The sequence below is a fragment of the Rhincodon typus genome, chromosome 8 (genome assembly GCF_021869965.1).
Source record: "Rhincodon typus isolate 14 chromosome 8, sRhiTyp1.1, whole genome shotgun sequence".
Lineage (NCBI taxonomy): Eukaryota > Metazoa > Chordata > Chondrichthyes > Orectolobiformes > Rhincodontidae > Rhincodon > Rhincodon typus.
The window spans coordinates 81425121-81452514 of NC_063339.1; the positions used below are offsets into that span (position 1 = coordinate 81425121).

At 42.8% G+C, this 27394-nt stretch overlaps 1 protein-coding gene across 3 annotated transcripts in view; it reads right to left on the bottom strand.

Moving 5' to 3' along the window:
• Window positions 1-536: 536 nt before the first annotated feature.
• Window positions 537-27394, bottom strand: part of dpf3 (double PHD fingers 3) — a 98684-nt gene continuing 71826 nt past the window's right edge. For 2 of the 3 annotated variants that reach the window (XM_048600404.1, XM_048600402.1), the window contains 6 exons: window positions 26793-26868; window positions 26574-26615; window positions 26206-26343; window positions 4311-4439; window positions 1525-2542; window positions 537-1266 (listed from right to left, as the gene is read on the bottom strand). In XM_048600404.1, coding sequence (XP_048456361.1) covers window positions 2355-2542; window positions 4311-4439; window positions 26206-26343; window positions 26574-26615; window positions 26793-26868 — 573 coding nt within the window. In that variant the 3' untranslated portion in view covers window positions 537-1266; window positions 1525-2354. The remainder of the gene's footprint in view (window positions 1267-1524; window positions 2543-4310; window positions 4440-26205; window positions 26344-26573; window positions 26616-26792; window positions 26869-27394) is intronic. The other variant, XM_048600403.1, reaches the window with a different exon arrangement.

The following is a 27394-nucleotide window of genomic DNA, read 5'->3' on the forward strand; positions in this document are numbered from 1 at the left end:
TTTTCAGAAGTCCCGCACAAGCTACAGGACTTGCACTCTATGCACTGCCAGTGATACGTTTTCACAGCTGCAGTCATATTTATTGTGAACTGTAAACAGGTGGGGTGACCTAAGAAAATGCACAAACAGGAGGAGATGATTACACACCCTTTCTTGATTCACAGCAAAAGAGATACAAACATAGAGATGAGGGGAGAAATGGGGAGGAAAAAAAGGGGGAAAAAGAGAGAGACAGAGAAAGAGGGAAAGAAGTGACTGGTGGTGTGGGGGAACAGAGGGGGCAAGAAGAGACATAGCACGTGAAAAATGTCCAAAAACATTTTAACTAAACATTAACCCTTTCGCTGCTGCCAGGGCTACTGTGTATTACATTTGTCGGCTATTATATAACATGCTGCAACTACATACCTAGTCAGGTCTATAAATTTATCAAGCACAAAAAAAAATTCAAACCAACGTTAATTGCAAATTCAAGATACGTACAAAACAGCAAGTCAGAAATTAAGGAAAAAAGCCACACGTAAAATGGACAAAGGGAGACCAATATGCAGTTTATTTTTTTAACAAATAAAAATCTTATAAGCTCAGCGGCATTTAAAGCCACTTTATGAAAATCATTTTTTTTTATATTTAACATTGTACAACAAACAATATCATCCACTTGATGGTGACAATACTTCATCACAAATGATCAGGGAGAGGGGTTACAGCAAATTACAGTGAAACTAATCAATAAATAGAAAGTAATGACTAGACTTCCAGACATCTGATAGACACACCTGACACTTACCACATCCACTTGCAGCAATTCTACTGAGATTCAAACAAATGGCTTTGACAACAAAATTGAGCAGAGTTGATTTCAGTTTTTATAGAGAATTCATCAGTAAAACTAGCTAACACATTCATCATTAAAAATGATGCAGTTCTTTTTGAGAGAGGAAAATAAGACTTACCCAAAATATTAAGGATTTTTTGGGTAAATTTCAATATTTCCAAATACATGAATTGTTCAATATATTACCACACATCCCCCTCCCGTTCAAAAAGCTAAAGAGCAGCTCAGCTGTCAGTTTAATAAATACAAATATCTAATTCACAATGAAGTCGTCCTTCATACTGCACATGCTCAGGGCCTTCCTGAGTTTGAGTCACATAACAGAGGTGCTAAAGAGGCAATATTCCACTGGGGAAATGGTCACAATTCATTTCTTGCCTTCCTTCCTGGAAATGGCTTGCATGGTAACCACCGGCATCGAGGCAATTCTGTGGTGAAGAATGGTAGAGGAGAGCTGTTTGTTTAGAAGGCTGCATGGCTGTTAGAGAATCTTCTTACAGGTCAAAATGCACTGCATTAATAAATTTCAAGACAATACATCTGCAATTTTAATTAAGAATACATAACCTGCCCAGCCCACAAGTGTTAAACCAAGAAGCCAAAAAAGCCATTACTGCAAATCACGCAATTCTGCTTAAGAAGTTCTGTTTAAAAGTGAATTAAAAACAAAAATCTTGTACACATACCTTTGCAATGCAAATGATGAACTCCTTTCAAATAAACAGGATCAAAAAAGTTGCTGGTGTCATTTTATTTCTGTCATCAGAACACATGCCCACTGATGTGGTTCCTTCATTCGATGCAAAAAGAATGTTTTAGCAGCAGAGAAGAAGTCAGCTGACCAAAAAAAACTCAACAAAAAAAAAGGTACAAGTCCCTGAATGGGAAAGTATAGTTTTCTTTTCCTTCAAAAAATTAAAATTTCTCTTTCTTATATAAACTCCACTTCCTTCAGTTCACCACAGTGAACCTAATTGCCACAAAACCTTGGAACTGCAGGTGCAAAAGGTGTAAAGTGGAGCCTGGAGACCACGTTTCCACTTGCCAGGAGCTTCGATGTAAGGTGCACGGCAAAAGTAGATCAAGACAACTTTGCCTGCTGGAGGGAGGGAGCTAGTTGACTTAAAGACATTGATTGCACTTTGTAAGGGGAAGTCCGTTTAGCTCAGTGGTATCACCCACAGTACATCAGATCCCTGTGTCCCCCATTCACTCAGTAATGTAGGGAGATCAGTCAAATGTCTCTCTTATTTTGTTTAAACAAAAACACACAAATCACGAGCCAAAAGTAATCCTGATTATCTTCAGAGTTAGAGATTCTCTTCTTTACTGATGAACAAACAAAAGCATCGACTCTGCTCATTTTCAACAGCCCAGTTTCACATGAAAACAGGTCTAGAATTCAGCAGGAGCCTTTTGGCTAAACAAGCCTTCTTTGTTGTCAAGGTCATTTATTTAATCTCGCCCGAATGTGTTTTTTTTTGTGTGCTAGCAGGTATTCCCCACAATCACGTGATTAGCTGCTGCACTTGTTATCTGCATCACTACTAGCAGGTGAATGAACACTTTTGTTTGATAGCAGTTCATCGATATCGTCGTCATCAAAGCCATGAAATGTGGAAGTGTCACTTTCAGACGATGCACCAAACAAATCCTCTGCACTTCGCAAGTCCAGATCCTTTATGGCTCCTTGTCCCAAATAAGCTAACATGTATGATGATGTACATATCAGCACATGGGTACAGCAATACACACACACACACAAAATGAAAGAAATAAAAAAATCAATCATAGATCCTACCTCTGAAATATACAAGATCTATGCTAGCAAGAATCCTCAACTCTTAACTTCAGACCCTGCCACTTCTGTTACAAATCAGTCAGCGAAAGGGTTAAATTTAATGAGATTGTAAGAACACAAATCACTTTTAATTTACTTGGTTCAGAACCAAACACAAAAATCTAACAATTTTCTGAAATGAAATTAACCAATTTTTTTTTTAAAGAAAGCACAAGTATCTTTGGAACCACAGTCAAATTTTGCTGCATAATTACTTCAAGTAGACTTGTTCATATTGAAATAATACTTGGCAGAACACCTGGTGGAAATTCAGGATATCTCCAAGTTATGAAGGCTTGTCACTTTCAAAACTATTTGGACACTGGAGTTTGATTATAATTCTTGGTGAACTACAATTTGCTTTAATTTTCTTAAAACTTTTTGGGATTACACAACATGTCTGACAAGCAAATAAAATTGAATAAAAACTGATCCTTGTGCTTTAAGCAAAGGCTATGTCTGCAAGGTTCCCCATAAAGTTGCCATGTTTTGCTCTCTTGGGTGCGGACCAGCCTCCTCAGCTTTTTCAGTATTTCCTTTATTTACTTGATGTCTTTGGCTAGTGTGAGCACGCCGTTTTTTTTTTCCAGTTCTAATCAGTCTGGGTTGAAAGGTATTTTAACAACAAAACAAGGCTCGAATTTGCATCCACATAACCTCAAATGTCAATGCAACAAGTGAATTGAACAAGTAGTAGCTTCAGAAACATTTTTAGGGAATGGTGAAGATGGGGTAATAACACAGAAAAACAATAGCTAAAATTCACAAGCTAAGGGTATAAACTGGGAAAAGAAAAAAATGGTACATCGATTGAATTACCTCATTTTTGTTTTAAAACTGATTAAAAGGTTAGGTTGGTGTGGGAAAATGTAATGAAAAGTTAAAAATATCACAGTAATATTAAAATACAAAATTAAATATTGAACTTTTACAATTTTCACTTATCATAATATCAGAGCAGTGAAAAAATAGAAACCAGAGTTTAAAACCAAAGTTAAAATGGGGTTTTGCCTTTTCTTTGCTCTGCAAACTAAGCTAAAAGGAGACATGTTGTATTATACCTTGTACGCTACACAATTAACTGTTGATGCAAGTAGGTGTGAAGATTTCACCAACTGTTAACAGTCATCAACCACAGAGTTAGTGTGAAGATTAAAATTATTTGGTAATTTAAAGTTCTGATCTGTATTTGTCAAGTAAGTGTTTTGACAAATAGGCCATGGAATAAAGCATTTTAAAAACAATACTGACATGATTTTTAAAAAAACTCAACATTCAATTTGCAAACTCTAATATTCTCTCAGTTTGTATGCTTTGAATTTTCCTAGTCCTGTGTTCTTAATTTATCATCAGCAAAATCTAGTGGTAGTAATGCACCTGAATTGCATTTTAGCTATTGGCACATATCTGGTGCAGCACAGTACATCAGTTCAGAGGAAGCTGTGCACGTCTCTCCTCAGGGCACTAATCATTCACTGCTGCTACATTGTCAGAACAATGTGTCTCCTAGGTCCCATGGTTATCAAGCATGTACAGACAGCAGCTAGAACTGATCTAATCAGCTGCAATTTCAGATCAAGTCAATGAATTCATCTGAAAGTTAATTTGATAGAATTCCAGGTATATACCTACCGGAGCGCCCACAGTCTGAGCATGAGACCAGCTCCTCAGCCCTGCCTGTTTTCTTGTTCATATTTGACCCACCAAGACAGAAGTCACAGTAATTATTGGAAATGACCATCCCATCCGGACCTTTCCGAGCTGTAGAAATATCATGGAAATAGCATTAGTGACAGTTCCAAACTAAATTATAATTACATGGAAACAATCTAGAACCTCCTCCCCACCACCCCCCCACAAAATAATTTTTCTTCATCTTTATTCTGAACACAAGTATGTGCCATAGAAAGCTAAAAGGGAAAAACAGTGAATATTGAACACTACATGGTTCGTGTTTTGCCTAAAACCCAAAGCATAATCATTTCTGTCCAATCTTCTCCATGTTGGGAGATGATTTCTGGCACAGACATTGGTGCCGCAACATGAGCTTGCAGACTTACACTGGCTTCTAGCTGAGCAATGTTGCAGTTCAGCATTTCCAAATCCTTCATGGTCTCACCTCTGCCCGTTTGTCATCTCCTCTGATTCGATAATGTTTCAAATTTCTGCATCTCTCCAACTCTGGTCTTGATCATAGAATCCCTACAGTGTGGAAACAGGCCTTTCGGCCCAACAAGTCCACACCAACCCTCAGAGAATCCCACCCAGACCCATCCCCCATAACCCACCTAATCTACACAGAGGAAACCCACGCAGACGCAGGGAGAATGTGCAAATTCCACACAGACCCAGGGTGGAATCGAACCCAGATCCCTGGCACTTTGAGGCAGCAGTGCTAACCACTAAGCCACCATGCCAGTCTACCATTGGTGGCCATGCCTTTATCAGCTAAGATCCTAGGCGCCTGAATTTCCCCAGGCAGTCATTGGAACCAGGTGGATGCCAGTGACTACGAGATCCTTGATTGGCCCAGGTTAAGAAACCCAATCAGGAAGCCCTAGCTGATCAATATAAACAGAGGATCTGCCCTTCTTCCACAGCTATGGGGAAACCTAGGTGTCCTTGGAGAGGCACACATCGTGTCCACCAATGTCCTAGATGTTTTTAAGGGAAGGTGGGCACTGCGGGGGTGCTGTGCTTCATTTCCGTCTCCAAATCTAATTTGATTTAATCCTTAACCAATTCTTTGGCTTTTTTTTCCTGCAAGCATTGCCCCAATTAGGCGTTGCTTGTTACTGGTTCCCTGGCCACAATAGGTGTTTTTCCTAATGGTAGAAATAAAATGGTGTCTTCACCAAGTCACTGTACTTATATGCACACAACATGGGTGCTGTGGGGGAAAATAAGCACTACTGCTGTATAGCAGTAGTGTGAGAATAACAAAAACCAAAAAAAAAACAACCAGGGGCTTTAGAATTTTCTTAAAAACAAAAACAGGGGATTTAGAATCTCCTCAGTTACGGGGACTGACTCCGAATTGGCTGCCACAGCCAGTGTACTGTGCACAAGTAAATGAAAGGTAACTTGGAGACAGGCTACCAGCCCCTGTGCAGTTATTTCAGTAGTGGCAAGAGTGGGATTAATAACGTAACCAATGGAGAAGCACCTACTAGTTGAAACCCAACTGGTCGTCAAACAGGCACTACAACTGGCTTTGTCATTAGAAAATGTGGCAAGTGGAGCATGGGAACTGCAGGGATTCCAATGGAAGGGGACACCCTCACTTGTCCGACTGATCTTGTGGAACACCACTTGAGTGCAGGAAATCGCAGAGCCTCAGGCAGAGCAAATCCTGAGCAGAGGGACCCGAAGCCAGCCCACAGCAAAACCCTACAACAAAGCTGAACCTTGGTCCAGTGGCTAAAAAAAGTTCTTCAGGATCTGGGCTGGCAAGCCATTGTGGTTGCTGCTGGTATGCATACTTGAGACAGCAAAGAAGTCCTATTTGGCCTGACTTGAGTAAGAAAACTTGTAGGCTGGTATCCACACTAGTCTACCTACATGTGCTTTGGAACAATTAAATTGCTTAGTGACATCCAAATCAGAACCAATTAAAATTAATGAGATAACAAGGTGGATGAACACAGCAGGCCAAGCAGCATCAGAGGAGCATAATGCTTGGTTAAATAGTCACCCAGTTCTCATGGCGGTTGATATCAGTGCATCTGTATTTGTGGTTACAGAACCTGTCTTTAAACAAGATTTGCTGATGACTCCAGGTTTGCGCAAGACCTCAGCCAGACTTAGAACATACACTGGGGAACCGTTGCAAATGATAGTACAACTTTGGTTCAGGTCTCCTACGAGAACCATTTGGTGCAGTTACCAGTAATGGTAGTAAGAGGTCCAGGCCCAAGCCTATTGGGGTGGAATTGGTTGAGAAAGGTTCACCCAGACTGGCTCAACATTTTTCAATTTGAAAATGGCTGCCTCAGTAAACTCCTAGTGAAATATCCAGGAAAGGGTTGGGATTTTCAAAAGGGGCCAAAGCCATTTTACATGTTCAGAGGTCACACGACACCAGGTTACCAAGTGAGTCACTTCACCTGACGAAGGGGCTACACTCCAAAAGCGTGTGATTTCAAATTAACCTTTTGGGCTATAACCTGGTGTCGTGTGACTTCTGAACTTATCCACTCCAGTCCAAAACCGGCACCTCCACAATCACTTTACATGTTGACCAGGAAGCAAAGCCGCAATTTTGTAAGGCCCGCCCAGTGCCATTTGCCTTGTGGGCAAAAGTACAAGCAGAAATCAGGAGGCTGGAAAGCAAAGAAATCATCAATCCAGTGCAGTTTGTAGAATGGGCAGCACTGGTCGTACCAATTATGAAGCCTGATGGCTTGGCTCACCTTTGTGGGACCTTAAGCAAATGGTAGACCACTTTTCACAGGTAGATAAAATACTCAATCTCTTGCATAGAGGACTTGTATGCAAAGTTGGTTGAGGGGGGGGTTTCTTTTATTAAACTGGTACATGAGCCATATCTACCCACAATTGCGACTGGGTGCCACAATTAACACCCCTAAAGGTTTGTACCAATATAAGAGACTGCTATTCTGGGTATTGTCAGCCTATGCCCTTTTCCAGCAGACCATGCAGAACATTTTACAAGGGCTACCACTTATCTGGATGACGTACTAAAAACTGGTAAGATCAATAAAGAGCGCTTGGAGGACTTGGATATAGTGCGTAAATATTTCTGAGGCGGGCGTATGCCTTAGAAGGGAAAAATGTGTGTTCCAGGTACCCCAAGTGACCTACTTGGGCTACAGAGTTGACAAAACCAGGTTACACCCATTGGAATATAAAGTGAACGTGATCAAAGGAGCCTCAGCTTCCGTGTTTTTACCAGAGCTTAGGTTGGTGAATTAATACAGAAAATTCATAGGTAACCTGGCCTCCAACTTGTCACCCTTATACCTGCTGTTAAAAAAGGGTCAGCCTTGCAAATGGTTGCATAGCCAAGAAGTAGCTTTAGGGAAGTGAAAAAGCAGCTATTGTCATCTAAGGTGTTGGCCCACTACACTCCGAAGCAAGAGGTGGTGCTGACATGCGATGTCTCCCCGTACGGTATCCATGTAGTGTTGGCTCACCGGCAGCCCAACAGAGGAGCGCCCAATAGCATATGCTTCCTGGGTATTGGCTGATGCCAAAAGCAATTCTGCCCAGAAAGAGAAGGAAGGTTTGGCAGTCATCTTTGGTGTGAGGAAGTTCCACCAGTACCTTTATGGACGGGAATTTGTCTTAGTAACAGATCACAAACCTCTGCTAGGGCTATTGAACGAAGACAAGGTGGTGTCACCCGTAGCTTCCTGTAGAATTTAGCGGTGGGCCCTTATTCTCAGTACAAACAAGTTAGAACAGCATCCAGGAAGCTTAGTGGTTAATGCGGATGCCTTGAGTCACCTCTCATTGGCAGATACTCCACTGGTGCTGGCTCCCCTAGAAGGGTTTGTTCTGGTTTTAAACTTCCTGGACACCCTTCCGACAACTGTGGACACAAAGAGATCTTATCCTAGCAAAACAAACACTGGTGGTAATGGGGAAAACAAGAGGGCTATTGAAATCAAGATTGAAACCTTTCTGGATCCAGTGGGACCACAATCACCATGGAAAACAACTATTACTATGGGGAGAAAGAGTGACTGTCTCGAGTAAAGGTTGCTGCCAGATACTGGCCGAACTCCACCAGAAGCTACGTCTCGTGGCCAGAGTTGGATGCCAACATAACGGCATTGGTGGGGCAATGCCCAGAGTGCCAACAAGGCCAAAAATTGCCACCAGTGGCGCCCTAACATTCATGGCAATTACCGGGTAAACCATGGACTTTGTTACATATCAACTATGCTGGTCGTTTCATGGGCTCAATATTCCTGGTCATTGTGGATGCCCATTCAAGGTGGTTGGGCATGCATAAAGTTCGTTCAGCAAATGCAGGGATGACGATTGAAAATCTATGAGCAACATTCGCAATACACAGACCACCTGACGTACTGATCATGGACAACGGAACGTCATTTACCAGCAGGTCAAACGGCATTCAACACATAAGGACAGCTCCATACCATCTATTGTCCAATGGTCTGGTGGAAACAGCAGTGCAAACATGTAAGGCAGGCTTGAAAAAACAGCCTACAGTGTCACTTCATACCAAATTGTCCTGGTTGCTGTTCAGTTATAGGGCCGCCCCTCAAAGAACAACAGCAATAGCTCCAGCAGAGTTGCTGATGGGGAGACGACTCTGCACCAAGTTAAACCTGATATAGAGTCACAGAGATGTATAGCATGGAAACAAACCCTTTGGACCAACTCACCAATGCCGACCAAATATCCTAAATTAATCTACTCCTATTTGCCACCATTTGATCCATATCCCTCAAAACCCTTCCTATTCATACACCCATCTAGGTGTCTTTTAAATGTTGTAATTGTACCAGTCTCCACCACTTCCTCTAGCAGTTCATTCCAAACATGCACCATCTTCTGTGTGAAAAAGTTGTCCCTTAGGTCCCTTTAAAATCTTTCCCCTCTCACCTTAACCCTATGCCTTCTAGTTTTCGACTCCCCCAGCCTGAGGAAAAGACCTTGTCTTTTTTCCCTGTCCATGCCCTTCATGATTTTATAAACTTCTGTATGGACACCCCTCAGCCTCCGATGCTCCAGAGAAAATAGCTCCAGCCTATTCAGCCTCTCCCTATAGCTCAAACCCTCCAAACCTTGGCAACATCCTTGTAAATCTTTCCTGAATCCTTTCAAGCTTCACAACATCCTTCCTATAGCAGGGAGACCAGAACTGAACACAGTATTCCAAAAGTGGCCTGACCAATGTCCTGTGTAGCCACAACAAGACCTCCCAACTTTTGTACTCAATGCACTGACCAATAACGGAAAGCATACTAAACACCTTCTTCATTATCCTATCTACCAGTAACTGCACTTTCAAGGAACTATGAACCTGCGCTCCAAGGTCTCTTTGTTCAGCAAAACTGCCCAGGACCTTACCATTACCTTTCCAAAAAACCTCACATTTATCTAAGTTGAACACTATCTGCCACTCCTCGGCCCATTGATCAAGATCCGGTTGTACACTGAAGTAACCTTCTTCGCTGTTCACTACACACCCAAATTTATTTCCAGACATATTATTTCCAAGAGAAAAGAGTACCTGGCCCCTCAGAACAGCCAAAGGCCTGTCAGAAACCGTGGGCTCCATCCCTCCATCGAGTGTTGAGGAAACCTCCAACTGCGAGATGGATGCGGCCTCAATACCATTACCATTGGAAGAGGAGGAAGAAACTCTCCCAAAGCACTCCAGACACAAGAGACGGGCTATAGTCTGGTACATGCTGCCCATGTTAAAGTCAGAGTCAGAGGAATCGCACCTGGGGCGAAAACTACAAGATTCTTGATTGGCGTTGTTAACCTGGGCCAAGCAATATAAATAGGGGATTCTTTCATCCACGGCCCAGACACACCTTAGCATGCCCATTTGCCACCTAGTGGTGGGGATTCCTAGTGGAGGGCTCTCTACATGGGAGTTGTTCCTCTTTCCCTCAGGGATCTGGGGTGGAGGGTGTTGCATGCAGGGGTCCCGTACAACCGCAGACTGCGGTGATTCACAGACTCCCAGCCCAACTGTCTGTTTTGTGGGACTGTGGAATCCGTAGACCATGTATATAATCGGGTGTGGGCATTTGAACTCCATTTTTAGTTATCTTAAAGGCCTCCTTTGATGGTTTTGGTTGCACTTCAGCCCCATGCTCCTGATCTTTGGGCACCCGGTGCGCAGGGGAGGCAATTCCACTTTGATTTGACCCCTACCCTCCTCTTCACCTTTTCATTCACCCAGCCATTGTCCCCAGGGGGCTCTGCTTGCTACTGGTTCCCCTGTCACATGGCTGTTTTTCCTGGTGGTGAACTATCAATAAAGTTATTTACTCATCTGTTTTTATTGTGTCTCACACCTACACACAACAACAAAAAAAAACCAAGAGATTAGAATCTCATTAAAAAGGAGAAAATTAATCCCCATTTGAAGAGGCAAGATTTGATAAGGGCTAATTCAGCATGGCTTTGTTAAAATGAGGTCGTGCCTAACAAATCTGGTGGAAGTTTTTGAGGAAGTGACCAAGTGTTTGGATGAGGGTATGGTGTTTGATGCAACTAATATGGATTTCAGCAAGGCATTTTTAAAAAAATTAATTCACATGATGAGGACATTGCTGGCTAGGCCATCATTTATTGCCCATTTCCAATTTCCCAGACAGCATTTAAGAATCAACCACATTGCTGTGGGTCTGGAGTCACATGTAGGCCAGATCAGGTTATTTTGGCAGTTTCCTTCCCCAAAGGGCACTAGTGAACCAGACGACAATCAGGAATGAATTTGTGGTCATCATCAGACTCTTAAATCCAGACTTTTATTGAATTCAATTTCCACTATCTGCCGAGTGGGATTTGAACCTGGGTTCCCAGAACCCTACCAGGGTCTACAGATTAATAGACTAGCAATGCAACTGGGGGAGGCAGCGATCACCTAAAGATAGACCTAGATCATTGAAGGACTCGAGCCATAACGTACATGAGCCACAGGGTGATGCCAGAATTGGTGGCGGGGGGAGGGGTGGAGAGGTGGGGGAGGAGGGGGTCACAAGTTGATAAGAATGAGGCAAGGCAAGGCAATGTTAACTAAATGACATGCTCTGAAAACGCAATGCAGGGGACTTGGTGGTGGTGGGGGTGGGGTGGGGGTGGATGTACTAACAAGTGTCTTTGCAGGTGACAGGACATATTGAGAAGGTTGATTACGCACTTGGCTGCCACCTCCACAGGCAAGGTCGCACATGGGAAACTGATAAAGTAGTAAAAACTCTGGAATTCAGGGTAACTTGGCAAGTTGGATCCAAAATTGGCTGAGCGACAAGAGGGAGAGGGTTGACAGAAGGCTATTTGTGTAACTGGAACCTGGAGTTCAGTGGCATATCAGAGATCATTGCTGATTCCCTTACGGTTTGTGATATTCATAAGTGATGAGGATGACAGTGTGGGGTGGATGATAAGCTCTGTGCCATCTGCAAAATAAATTAGCTGGGTGCAGATGAGTTTCACCAGGATATTGTCTCTGATGGAGCATTTCAGCTATGGAGAGAGACTGGACAGCTCATGTTGTTTGGATCAGAGAAGGCTGAGGAGGGAACTGATAGAGATGTGTAAGATTATGAGGGGTATGAACAGGGTGAATAGAAAGCAGCTGTTCCCCTTAGTTGAAGCATCAACAACAAGACAGCATAATTTTAAAGTGAGAGGCAAGAGGTTTAGAGGGGATTTGAGGAAAAGCTCTTTCACCCACAGGGTAGTGGGGGTCTGGAATGCACTGGTTGGAGAGCTCACAACCTTTAAAATATTCAAGGGTATGGTCCTTGTACAGGAAAGTGGGACTAGTGTAGGTAGTATAATTTTGGCAGTGCAGAATTGATTCGCCAAAAAACATATTCTACATTGGACAGTGATAAAAGACGCAAAGCATTGAGTGAGGAAGTACAAAGTAATACAAACATTTGTTTTTTTCAAACTGGAGAGCAACATATAGTATACTGCCTACTGATCTATATACAATAATGTGTACAGGGCATAATTTACAGATGAAACAAAACAAGATGAACAGAAACAAATTTCAGAAGGACATACTCGAAGAGGCTATTTGGTTGATCTTCATATGAAAGATTTGTCATGCTAGGTCCCATATCTCCTTTTATTTATAACTCTCCAAATTCCACATCCTCCAGAAACTTTCCAGGTCGCAGTTAAAATTCTCTGCGCAATCAAAATGTAGCATCTTTGCAGGGTGGAACATTCCAGATCCTGACAGCATCGAGTGATAAAAATCTTCATTTGCCCTGTAAATCTTTTGCGAAAGGGTTTAAACCTGTAAGGGCCAGCATTTTATCTACTCACTATCAGGACTTTACTTGATCAAAACCTGTCATCTTGAAAACTTCTAATATCTGTTGACCATTGCTGTTCGAAGAAGTTCAGTCTGAATGTCTCTTATAACTGAAGTTCCAACTCCATGCTAACATCCTAGTTAACCCCTTCTGTATCTTTTCAAAGGCTTTTACATCTTTTCTGAAGCTCAGGTCCTAGAATTGTCCAGAATACTACAGTGAGATCTAAACAGCGATTTATCAACCTCAACCACTTGTATGCTCACTCATCATCAAGATGACCAGGGTCTCATCCACTGTTGGACAACCAGTGAGAGCCCTAGGTTGCCTTCGTTGGGGAAGGTCTACCAGTATTAAGTGTTTTCCAAACACTAAAGTAGCCACTGGCGAACCTTCTCCAAGATCAAAAGCCCTGCAGATTGAAACCCAGGCCCTGAGATTGGATAGCTTATCACAGGCAGGCAGCTATCATGGCAGTCAATGCTAGCAGAGGAGTAACAGCAGCTGGTGATGCACCCGGGGGAGGTAGCAGTCACCTAAGGTCAGGTCAGGTTCACTGAGGGACTCAGACCACAGGCACGTGAGCCTAAGGTGATGCTAGGATGGAGGCCACAGGTTGATAAGAAATGAAGCAAGGCAATGTGAATTAAATGACACGCTGTCAAAATGGGGTGCCCGAGACCTAGGGGACATACCGACAAATACCTTTGAAAAAGGCAGGACATATTAAGAAGCTTGATTAAAAAGTAAATGGGATCCTAGACTTTATAAACAGAACTAGAAAACTCAATATTAACACCCAGACTGACCTCAAGTTGGTGGCAGGTTTCCTCGCCTCTGACTCGCTCTTGTAGCAACAGTACTTACAACTAATCCAGTTCACTTCCTAGTGAATGGTATTCCAGGATGTTGATAGTAGAGGATTCAGCAACGGTAACATCATTGAATGTCAAGGGCAATGGTTAGATTCTCCCTTTTGGAGATGGTCATTGCCTGGTACTTATGTGTTGTACATATTATTTTCCCACATATTTTCCAGATCTTTCTGCACCCATGTTTTTTTCCCTCACTGATGCTTTATTACCTTGAGACCCAACTATTCAAAATAAACTTCTGTCTAATCTCCTATGTTTCACCTCCAGTTGTCTCAGCCCTAAACTCAGAATACCCCCCCTTCTGCTCCCCTCTGTCACTTGAGAATGTGCCCCCTAGTCTTGAAATTCCATATTTTAGGAAAAGGCAACTACCATCAACTCTATCTATACCTCTCATTATTTATAAACTTCTATCATGTCATCTCTTAACCTGCTATGCTCCAATGAAAAAAGTCCCAGCCTATCCAGCCTTATAACTCAAACCCTCCATAACCTGCAACATCCTGGTAAATCTCTTCTGAACCCTCCCCAGCCGAATAATATCCTTCCTTTAACTGGGCCACCAGAATTGGACACGGTATTCCAGAAGAGACCTTACCAATGTCCTGTACAACCTCAACATGACTGAGCAATGAAGGCAAGAGTGCCAAATTCCTTTCCAACTATCCTGTCTATAATGTGATGCAAACTTTAAAAAGTATGCACCCCTAGGTCCTTCCATTCTACAACACTACCCAAGGCCCTACCATTAATTGTATAAGCCCTACCCTTGTTTATTGTATCAAAATGCAATAACTCACATTTATCCAGATTGAACTCCAGCTGCCATTTTTTCCAGCCCCTTGATCTGTTTCATCAAGATCCCTTTGCAATCTTAGAAAACCTTTTTCATTGTTTACTATGCCACTATTTTTGGTGTCATGTCATCCGCAAACTTACTAACCATGCCTTCCATATAATCATCCAAATTATTTATATAAATGGAAAAAAAACACGACCTGGAACCGATCCCTGTGGAACACCGCTGCTCACAGGCCTCTAGTCCATAAAGCAACCCTCCACCATTATGCTGTCTCCTGCCGTTAAGCCAATTATGTAACCAATTGGCAAGCTCACACTGAATCCCATGTGATCTAACTTTACTAATTGTCTATCATGCGGAACCTTGTCAAAAGGAAAGTCATGTCTGACCAAGTTGATTGAATTTTTCGAAGAGGTGACCAGGTGTGTAGGTAAGTGCAATGATTTTGATGTATTTTACTTGGGCTTCAGCAAGGTTTTTGATAAAGTCTCACATAGGAAACTGATAGCAAAGCTAAGAGACCACGGGAACCAAAGATATTTGATAAGCTGAGTGGCAGGAAGCAGAGGGTGATGATTCAGAAGTGATTTTCTAACTGGAAACAGACTTCCTGAGGGTTCTAATAGTCGTCAGTATTGGGGCCCTTACTTTTCATGGTTTATATCAACGATTTACACTGTAGGCAGGTTGACTGGTAAGTTCATAGATGATATGAAAATTGCTGGGGTAGTAGGTAGTGAGAAAGATAACCTTAGATTCCACGGAGATATAGACAGGCCGGTTGGTAAATGGAATTCATTCCATATGTGAGATTATGCACTTCCGCAAGACAGAAACAGCAAGTGAATATGTGGTGAACGGTAGGACCCTGAGAAACATTGAAGAACGTTGGAATGGTTGTCCCTTAAAGGTATCAGAACAGGTGGATAATGTGGTTAAGTTGGCATATGGTATATTTGTCTTATTAGCTGAGGTACAGAGTTTAAAAGCAGAGAAGTGATGCTGGAATTGTATAAAATGTTGGCTAGGCCGAAGCTAAAAGTATTGTGTGCAGTTTTGTAATCCACATTATAGGAGGGATGTGATCGCACAGACGGTGCACAGGAGATTTATCAGGATGTCATCTGAGCTGGAGAGTTTCAGTTATGAGGAATTTTAGTTATGAAGTGAGAGTGGTCAGACTGGGGTTGTTTCCCTTACAGCAGAGGAGATTAATTTGGGGCATGAGTGAGATGTATAAAATTATGAAGGGCACAGATGATGGTAAGGGGCAGAAGGTTTCAAGGAGATGTGAGGAAAAACTTTTTGACCCAGAGGAAGGTGGGAATCTGGAACTCAGTGCCTGTAAGGGTGGTAGAGGCAGAAACCCTCATAACATTTAAATAGTGTTTAGATGTGCACCTGTGATGCCAATGCATAAAAAGCTATGGGTCAAGTACTGGAAAATGGGATTATAATAGTTTGTTGGTTGTTTTTGACTGCTGCAGATATCATGGACAAAAGGGTCTTTTCTCGTGCTGTAGATCTCCAAGACTCTATAATAGTGCTTCCAACATATCCTTCTTTCTCCACAACCAAGGATTTCCACTACCCACCCAAATGTGTTTGACAGGGGCATTAGCTTCATTCCACCCATTTCCCACACTTATATAAATGAGTCAGAGATCTACAAGACAGAAACTGCCCTCACTTCTTCCCACTCATTTCAGAACGGTGATAGGATTCCACTTGTCTTCACTTTCTGCTCCATCTGCACCTTACTTAAAAAGGAATATCCTCCAGCATTTCCACCAACTGGCATATTTTCACCTTCCATGCAGTCAATATTCCAAAGCAACTGCTCTTCCCATAATACCTGGTACACTCCATTCCTCAAAATTATGCTCAGAAATTCATCCCCTTTCCACATTTTCCTGTGCAAATGCAAGTAACATCTGACCCTTTATTACCTGTCTCCTCACTGGACAATGAGAAAAAACACCTTCCAGATGAAGCAGCAATTTACCTCCACTCCCTATTCTATATTGCATTCACTACTTACAATGTAGCCTGTTCTACTATTGGAAAGCCAACTGCCAACTGTGCCTTCAGAACATCTTTGCTTAATCTACAAGTTTCTGTTCCAAGAGAGCACTGTCATCCACATATTGGGGGTTCCACAAGAGAGGTTGGTGTTGTTTTCTTTTTGAAGCTCATCTGGTTGAGGTTGAAAAGTTCTGTTCATCTTACAAACAAAGTGCACACTACTGGCAGACTAATTCTTGACAAGGTGAAGAATGGTAGTGATAAAGATGGAGGCGATGACACATCCTGCTTGACCCCTGTCTTGACCTCAAGGAATCTGTCATATTACTTCCAGTAAAGACCATTGCTGACTTTTGTCGTGGAGACTGTGGAAGTTGTTGAATTTCTCTGGACAACCAACCTTCAACAGGGCCTTCCACTGCACTTCCTCACTGAACCGAGTCAAAAGCCTTGGTTAGATTGATGAAGGCCATGTTGGTTGGTGCATTTCTCTTGGAATTGCTGAACAGTGAAAATTATGTCCAAAGGTTGAAAATCACAAAGAACAAAGAAAATTACAGCACAGGAACAGGCCCTTCAGCCCTCCAAGCCTGCGCCGATCCAGATCCTCTACCTAAACACGTCATCTATTTTCCAAGGATCTGTATCCCTCTGCTCCCTGCCCATTCATGTATCTGTCTAGATACATCTTAAATGACGCTATCATGCCCGCCTCTACCATCTCCGCTGGCAATGCGTTCCAGGCACCCACCACCCTCTGTGTAAAGAACTTTTCTCCTCTCATCTTGAAATCATGACCCCTAGTAATTGAGTCCCCCACTCTTGGAAAAAGCTTCTTGGTATCTACCCTGTCTTATACCTCTCATGATTTTGTAGACCTCAATCAGGTCCCCCCTCAACCTCCATCTTTCTAATGTAAATAATCCTAATCTACTCAAACTCTTCATAGCTAGCGCCCTCCATACCAGGCAACATCCTGGTGAACCTCCTCTGCACCCTCTCCAAAGCATCCACATCCTTTTGGTAATGTGGCGACCAGAACCGTATGTAGTATTCCAAATGTGGTCGAACCAAAGTCCTATACAACTGTAACATGACCTGCCAACTCTTGTACTCAATACCCCGTCCGATGAATGAAAGCATGCCGTATGCCTTCTTGACCACTCTATCGACCTGTGTTGCCACCTTCAGGGTACAATGGACCTGAACACCCAGATCTCTCTGTGCATCAATTTTCCCCAGGGCTTTTCCTGGGGAAAAGAAATGGCTCTGAAAAGCCAGCGACTGGGAGAAGGCAACTAGTGAGGATTTGGGTGAAGATCTTCCCGGCAATGGAATGTAGGGAGATTCCTCAGTAGTTTCCACAGTCCATTTTGTCTCCTTTCTTGAATGCAATAGCAATGGCAGAATCCCGGAGATTGACAGGGATTTCTTCTTGGTCCCAGATTCTCAGGAAGTCAATGGAGATGAGAGGTAAGCTCTGCTCCTCAAGTTTGAAAACCTCCCTTGGAATCCCATCTACTACAGCTTTTTCATTTTGCACGTGTCTAATGGCGGTTTCAATTCCTGCTACATTAAGTAGGAGTCCAAGATCAACTTTGATGGAATGCTGGGGTATTTCCTGAAACACATCAACATCTACAATTGGTGTCACAGTTTGGTGTTCTTTGAAGCGTTCTCTCCATTGAAGGCTGATGTTTTCTGTCTCTCTAAAGGGTTCTGTCCTTACTCCACATTTTGAGGCCAAGAGTGTTGGATGTTGTGCTTGTCAGCAAGGAGTTGCAGCTCCTTAGCTTTCAGTGTCCATCTTTGGTTCTTGATTTCCCTTGCTCTTCAATGTAACTTCACCTTTGCTGTTTGATGAACTCTCCTCTTTGCTTTGCTGATGTTGTTTTGCCAGGCACAGAAAGCTTTCATCTTCTTGTTGACGAAGTCTTGGTTGATTGGTCATTCTCTCATGTTCCCTGGTGTTGTAGCTGATGGATTCTTCACAGGCAGTGATGATGGCTGTCTTCAGCTCTTTCCAGATTTCCTCCAATTCATTAAATGGATGCTTTGGAGTTTTTGGTGAAGACATAATTGAAAGTTTGCTAACCTGCTTAGCTCTTGAAGCCGCTCAAAGTCGATTTTTTTTTTTCCCCCGGAGTTGTTTCTTATCTTCAGCTGCTTCTGGTGGCAATTGATGGACATTGAAGAAGAACAGATGAGTCGATGGCCAGCTGCATTGGCCAACGCTTTGGTAACAAGGACACCCTTTTGGTCATAGGATTTAGTCAATCATGTGCCAGTGCTTTGATAATGAATGCCTCCAAGAAGTCTTGAATGTGCTTTTTTGGCAGAACACTCTTGATGATGACCAGCTAGTATTTTGCACAATTGGTGACAGCAGAATCTGTTGGAGATGCAATTCAATCCTTCCTTTCCAGAGTTGGAGGTTGGCATCCAGAGTAGAGTGGAAGCCTCATTTGGATTCATCAATGGCACTCACAACCACTGCCTGCTGATTCTTGGCAAGTTGTAGATAGAGAGTTATGAGGTGATCGTTGATACCAACGGGGAGCTCAGACAGACAGTTGACAAGTTCGTTCTTGTTGGCAAATCCAATTCTATGCATCCGACAGAATTCCCTCCCCAACGGCATTGTGGGTCAATCCACAGAGGGTGGACTGCAGCAGTTCAAGAAGGCAGTTCACCATAAGCTTCACAAGGGCAAGTAGGGATGGGTAATAAGTACTAGCCAGCCAACAATGCCCACATCCTATGAATTTTAAAAAAAAATCCTCAGTTATGGGGATAGATTGAAGAAATTGGGACTATTCTCCATGCTCAGAAGGCAGCTGAGAGAGATCCGATTCAGGTCTTCAAAAACAGTGATAGGGCCAGACAGAGTAGATAGAGTGATGCTATTTTTGCTTGAAAAAGGAAGAAGAAAGAGATGGTATGGATTTAAAGCAATGTTTAGCTGATGTAAGGCTGACGTGAGAAAATAACTTTTCCATAGTTAGGGTATGGAATACATTGTTTAGAAAAGCGGTGTTTGTGAGTTCAACTGAGGCATTCAAAAGAGCAACGGATGGCTTTTAGGATAGTAATGGTGTGCAGTGATATAGGAAAAAGGCAGGAGATTGGCATAGAAGTGGCCTAGATAATAGATGGTGCAAACACAATGGGCCTAATTACCTCTTTTTGTGCTATGATTATTCTGTGATCCAGTAACATAAACCAAAAAAGGTGGGACTGGGGTGGTGAGGCCTTTCCAGCATTTCAGATCCCCAACCTGAATTAATTGCAAAATAATCAGCCAACGTATTACTTAGAAAAGACTACTAGTCATAATATAGACTAGTAAGAACTACCAATGCTGGAGTCAGAGATAACAGTGTGGACCTTTAGGAGCATAGCAGGCCAGGCAGCATCAGAGGAGCAGGAAAGCTAATGTTTCAGGTTGGGACCCTCCTTCAGAAATGGGGAAGGGGGAAGTGGGCTCCGAAATAAATAGAGAGGAGGGGTGGGGCTGGGGAAGGTAGGTGGGATGGTGACAGGTGAGTGCAGGTAGGTAGTGGTGGGGACTGGTCAGTGAGGTGGGAGGAGCGGATAGGTGGGAGAGAAGACAGACAGGTTGTGTCAGGTCAAAGAAGACGGGGATGAGAGGGAGGGCTGGTCATGGGATGAGGCTAGGGGTGGGGAGATTTTGAAACTGGTAAAGGACTCACCTTCATTCCCCTCCGCCCACACATTAATGAATTCCGTTCACGCTTGGACGTCAAACAGTTTTTCTGCCACTTCCGCACCCAATTCTTTAGCCTCGAGTCTAACCCACCCTCCACAGACCCTTTCTCCTGTCTCCAACACACCGCATCCTCCTGGACAACACGCCAAGGCCTCCTACCCTCCCTCGACGTCTTCATTTCTAACTGCCGTTGCGACATCGATCGCCTCAACCTCTCCACCCCTCCCCGAAGGAACGTGCAGCCCTCCGCTCCCACCCTAACCTCACCATTAAACCCGCAGATAAGGGAGGCGCAGTTGTGGTATGGCGCACTGACCTCTACATAGCCGAGGCCAGGCACCAACTCTGACGCTTCCTTCTACTGCCTCCTCAATCATGACCCCACCCCTGACAACCAAAACATCATCTCCCAGACCATCCATAACCTTATCACCTCAGGTGACCTCCCGTCCACAGCCTCCAACCTCATCATTCCCCAACCCATCACCGCCCGTTTCTATCTCCTTCCCAAAATCCACAAACCTGACTGCCCCGGCTGACCCATTGTCTCTGCCTGCTCCTGCCCCACTGAACTTATCTCCGCTTACCTCAACTGTTTTCTCCCCCCAGTCCAGGAACTCCTCACCTACGTCCAGGACACCACCCACTCCCTCTACATCCTCTAAGACTCCCAATTCCCTGGCCCCCAACACCTCAACTTAACTATAGACATCCAATCCCTGTATACTTGTAGCCCCCACACTGATGGCCTAAAAGCCCTCCGCTTCTTCCTCTCCCGCAGGCTCAACCAGTCCCACTCCACCGACACCCTCATCCCGCTTAACCAAATTCGTCCTTGCCCTTAACTTCTCCATCAACTCCTCCACTTCCTACAGTCTAAGCGGTGGCCATGGGAACCCGCATGGGCCCAAGCTATGCCTGCCTCTTCACAGGATACATGGAACGGTCCCTCTTCTGCAGCTACACTGGCACTATCCCCCACTACATTGATGACGGTATTGGCACTCCCTCGTGCTCCCATGAGGAGCTTGAACAGTTCGTCAACTTTTCTAACACCTTTCACCCCAACCTCCAATTCACCTGGGCCATCTCCGATACCTCTCTCTCCTTCCTGGACCTCTGTCTCCATCTCGAAACCGATATCTACTTCATGCCCACCGACTCTCACAGCTACCTAGAATACACTTCTTCTCACTCACCTTCCTGCAAGGATGCGACCCCCTACTCCCAATTCCTCTGCCGCATCTGCTCCCAAGATGGGGCGTTCCACTCCCGAACATTCCAAATGTGCTCTTATTTCCAAGGACCGCAACATCCCCCTTTCGCTGGTCGAAAATGCTCTTGACCTCATCTCTTGTTTTTATTGGGGGGAGTGGATGTGAGGGCAGAGGTGCAGGAGATACAAAAGACAGAATCCCACTTGTCCTCACATATCACCCCACTAACCTCCGTATTCAAAATGTACCATTCTCCATCACTTCTGCCAACTGCAATCCTACCCCATAACCAAAGATATATTTCCCACCCCACTCCCATCTGCCTTCCATAGGGACCACGCTCTCCACGACTCCCTCATCCGCTCCACACTCCCCACTAGCCCCACCACCCCTGGCATCTTTCCCTGCAACCGCAGGAAGTGCTACACCTGCCACTACACCTCCCCCCTCACCTCCATCCAAGGCACCAAACAAACTTTCCACATCAGACAGAGGTTCAACTGCACATCCATCAATGCGGTCTACTGCATCTGCTGCTCCCGACGTGGCCTCCTCTACATCGGTGAGACCAAGCGGAGACTCGGAGACCGCTTTGTAGAGCGCCTGCACTCTGTTCACGACAAATGACAACACCTTCCGGTCGCGAACCATTTCAACTTCCTCTCCCACTCCCTGGGTGACATGTCCATCCTGGGCCTCCTCCAGTGTCACAATGACACCACCTGGAAACTGGAGGAGCAGCACCTCATATCCCGCCTTGGGAGTCTACAACCCAATGGCCTAAATGTGGATTTACCAGTTTCAAGATCTCCCCATCCCCGGACCAACGCTCCCTCTCATCCATGCCTCGTTGACCTGACACAACCTGTTCGTCTTCTCTCCCACCTATCCGCTTCTCCCACCTCACTGATCAATCCCCACTACTGCCTACCTGTACTCAGCTATCACCATCCCACCTACCCTCCTCAGCCCCACCCCTCCTCTCTATTTATTTCAGAGCTCCCTTCCCCCTCCCCCATTTCTGAAGAAGGCTCCCGACCTGAAACATCAACTTTCCTGCTCTGGTCCTCCAGCTCCACGCTGTGTTATCTATGCCAGTCAGAGAAGGTTACATCAGGGTATTTGTTACCAGGCAGTTCAATAACTCTGCTGGTCTCTGTCCTTCTTAAAGGATGTCTGTTATCACTGCACACATTTGGAAGATGCACTAAAGTAGGCTAATAAACACACAATGAGCATATACAGACTTTCAATCTTTAGTCAAAATAGCACCAACTTGGTTTAGTCATGTGTTACCAACTTTCATTATTGCATTTTACAGCTATCAGTTTTAAATGGCACACCTTTGGAGTAGATAAATACCAATTAGCAGACAACAAATCTCAATCAAACTATATAACAAGCTATTAAAAAAAGGGGGTAATTCAAAATATTAGCAATGTAAATCTTGGAGAGGACTGTATTCTGCAAACATCAAACAGGAAATTAAGTACTCTGCCACCAAGCACAGAATGAGGCCAGAATTAGGAGTCCTCCAGTATTCTAACTTGTAGATATTCCCAACAGTCAACATATTTCTGCAGCACTTAAATATTTGTTTCAGCAATGACACTGTCATCCTTTTCGATCAGTGGCAGGTACCGATGTGGAACAGAGGGGCACAGGTAAGTGAAAGTGATTGGAGCCGTTAACTGATGCTGAAGCACTGTTTTGCCCAATGTGTATTAAAACAGCACCCAGATTTTCTAACATAATGACAACGAAATACTTATTCTTGCCATTTTTAGGTCCTCTGAAACTGACAGCAACTTTTGGAATTTGGACATGGGACATGTACAGAATAATCCTGAAATCCAGAAGCAACTGCCAGTGAGTACAGGGTTCTCTAGAGGTTGCACTGTTGAGGTTCTCAGACTGCATTCTCAATTCCTATTATTACTGGTGAGAAAATCTACATTATTAACGCTTTCAAGACTACCTGTAAAAATCTTCTAAAAAGCTGCATATTAAAGTAGTTAAATAGACTTTTAAATGGTGCTTAACTTCATAATAACTGTGAACCATCCTCACTAGCCTAGAGAACAGGTGGAGCTTATGGTGTTGAAACAATGCAGCAGCAAATGGATCTAAAATGAAAAAATGGAAAAAAAGATTTTTGAGACATTAATTTTATATTTGTGGAAGAGTAATTAAAAGCTCACCTTATTTTCAAAAATAATTCATTTTAAAAGTTTATGGTGTTAGTGTCAATCTTGATCATCATATTTTACTTTAGCACCTGGAAACTGGAATTAAAATTGAAGGATTTGAAGTCTTTAACTTCTTGGTTTTATGGCATCTTAATGCATCCTTGTAATTGGTTGCCTTCCTACTTAATGACATCACTGCTGCTGCACAGTAAGACAACCCTGATTTGGTCCTAGATTTAAACTGCTGTTGGGAAAGGAGAATTTCCTGCCAGAGATCTCGGAAGATTTTTGAGCTTAGCAGCCAGCATTTTTGCTTTGCCACTGATTGTAGAGTGTAGGTCAGGAATGGGAATAGAGCTTGTGATACTATTAACTCAAAAGGAGGAAGGGCAAAGAAGAGGGAGGGAGCTGGGGGTAAACTGGCATCATTCACCTTTTTCTCTTTTATCAGAGTGAAGGTCAACTGTCTTTGAATTATTCAAAATTTCTGTTCAACAGAAGATAGCCAGAAGTTGCAATCCTTATCCCTATTCTCAATTACTCCATCCTTGCTATTGCTCTGCTTCTACTGCCAGACTAGCCAGTAGTGAATCACAGAAACTCAGAATCGTTAAGGTGCAAAGGGGTAAGACACTAAACGGTGATGCTTTTTTCCCTGCATATTATTCCTATTTAAATAAGCTAATAATGCCCTCTTGCCTTCACTACACTTGTACGCAGTGCTTTCCATATCCTAACCACTTGCACTATGACAAGGTTTTTCTCATCACATTTACTTCTTTCGTGAATCACTTTATATCTGTTTGCTTTCATTCTCGATTCTTTTACAGTCAAGACAGTTTCTCCTTTACTCTTTCCAGACCTCTCATGACCTTGCAAACTTAAATAAAATCATCAGCCTCTTTTCTAAGGGGAAAAAAAAAATCAGTGTAGTCTGTAGACTTATACTTCTCTAAAAGTAAGCCCTTTGTCATGGACATAAAATCCCTAACATGCACCCGCTGCAAACTAAATACGTATGTAATCATTTTGCTTCTTTACCAATGCAAACTACCAAAAGAGGGAAAAATGCAACCTCAAAAATCCTTTATACTTAATATGCAAAAACATAGAGATGATTTTCTTGAGACAAAAGGGAAAGATGCAAGGATTTGACAACAAGAAAAGTAAGAATTTAGGATGGAGAGAACGTGAAGCAAATAAAGAAAAAATGACTTAGAATCAAGTTTAAAAAAAGGACTTGGCAGTGGGAAAGAAGTCAATAGGAACAGTAAAATGCAAAAAGTTAACAGAATCATTACTCATGACAGTGTAACAGAGAAATTACAAAAGAGAATCAGGAAAGTGCTAGCAGTTCTTGCCTGATGAGCTGTAATGTGCAAATTTTGTTCAGCAAATCTTGCGTGGCTCTAAGAGTAATAGTCTAGTGTAAAAGGATGAGCTGTATTAACGGGTGAACAAAAAAAAAAAAAAATGCTTACTCTCAGTAAGAATTCAAACTTTTCTTTTGGATAAGTCAAAGCCTACATCCATCATGTGGAACACCCCTGGATTGCAAACCCCGTAACTTATTCCTTGCACAGGTTTGCTCCTGCCAGCAGATGTAAAAAATATCAACTTCAAATAGCATATAGGGAAACAGATGAAACATAAAATTCTCAATTCATTAAATAAAGTCCACACTGTTTAATTTACTGTCTGCAAGCTGCAACTACTTTCATTTGCTGGATCATTGCTGAGAGGATGATGCCAATATCTGACATACAGGATGTAATCAAAACAAGGTTTCTCCAAAAGGACAGATCTGAGCAAAATAAATTATTTTTAGCTGCTGCTGTACAACACATTCAGGTCTGCACGGTTTCTATAGCAACGGGCTAATCAGGACAATCATCACTCCTAACCCCTGCCTTCCTTCTCCTCAGCAGTGAAGTATTTAGTCCGTGACCTTGCTTGTTTGAGCAAAACTGATCAATATTCAGCTGTCTGCTAATCCCAAGACAATTCCTCAGACTCTCCCTTATCTAAACATTTCTCCTTAATGCTCCTTGGCTCAATTCCTGCTGTCACTGCAGAACTGTCAAGCTTTATATCTCAGTCAGATTTCATTTAATGACCTGTGGTCAGCACAGGGATGATTTCTCTTCAGCTTTCCTATGCAATTAACTCCAGTCTTAAGATGGCCCCACATCAAATCCAGTAAGTTTATATTTAACAGAGTAAGTTAATAAAACTTCCTTCTGCTGTTTAACTTCATTTGAAAAAGATACATAAATTGAGTGAGCCAAATAAAACCAAGCTCAGTTTTAAATAAATGGCAAAAAATACAAATAAAAAAAAGTTAATTCAGAAAATGTTGTAAAGGTACAAGATGCACCTCTATCTGAATGTCCCACTTCATTCAGGATAAAATCTATCTCCACTTAAATAATCTGACTTGTTCCTTTAGTGATAAGAACACATTCCATCCTCAATAAACAGGTGAATGAACTCTTGAAGATGCTGTGCCTATCATGTGCATTTAAAAAAACCCAATCTTCTCAGAGGCAAATCTATACAAGTATATTTATCACTCTAAAATGGTGAGCAGAGAAACCCTCCCCCAGGATCACTTTGTTTGTAACACTACACTGGGACTCTCTCTCACCAGCAGAATACAATACAGGAACTGGGCATACTTACGCTTGTGACCTTCACTTCTCAAGACTGGTGGTGAATGGGGCTCCGAATCTCGGTCATCATCTCCTTCCTCATCAGCTAAATGAGTATGAGCATAATGATAACTAAGACCAGGACGGTTCTTGTATCGCTTGCCACAGACTAGTGACAAAAAGAGGAAGATAAAGTAGTAGCATGTTAAATCATATACAATCAACTATATCAGGTACATATTTTAATCAGTGCCTTTTCTTAAAAAATTCACGTCAGTAGAGTGAAGTAACAGTGTATCATGAATAGAAAGTAAAAATACACGAGGTAACTTAAAAGCAGGCAAGAAGCAAATCACTCCAGCTGCAGTCTATGCACAGTTACTCATAGACTGAAAGTACCTTTGTCAGATGTTTTTGAGTTATGCTTTTGTTTGTAACTATCTGAAACAGAGAAGAAGAAACAAGAGAAAAAGGAGTGAATTTCACAGAAGACAGATATAAAAAGGTAGCAGACCAGAGAGGAGAAGAGACACTTTTACCACATGCAAGAGCAGGGGTTGTCCAAACGGAGCAGCAAGAGGCAATTTTGACTTGTAATCACTGTGTGGCATTACTTACTGTCACACACATATGGCTTATCGTGGTCTTCTTGGGCAGTGGAATCAGTTCTTTTTCTACCACCGACACCACGTGTCTGTATATTCAAGAACAGGATGTAAAGTTAGGACATGGTATATCCAAATAAAATTACATTAAATATACTACTCATCAACTTAAACACCACAGTCAAAGTACAACTAGGATTACAAAGGCATATATTTCCGCCTGTATTTGGAAAGGTGTGCTTTCGTGAAATTATAGGTTTGTGCAAGTTCATGATTATTTCCTCAAAAGAATTTTGAGCAGTGTAGTTGAACCACAGCAGATCGAGGTCAGTCAGTGCCAGAGGTAGTGGTGGGAACAATTTGATCTGCTTAATGAGTACTATAGACAAACAGAAGTTTAGTAGTTTAAAATTTGAGGTTTCCTTTATATTTTCAAGTACCAATATGCTATAAATTACCAACACAGAGAAAGTAGAGTTACTGAAAGTGAGCTCCAAGAAATACTTACTACAAAAATTAGGAAACCAAAGCTTAGATTACAAGAGATAGTAGGAACTGCAGATGCTGGAGAATCCGAGACAACAAGGTGCAGGGCTGGATGAACACAGCAGGCCA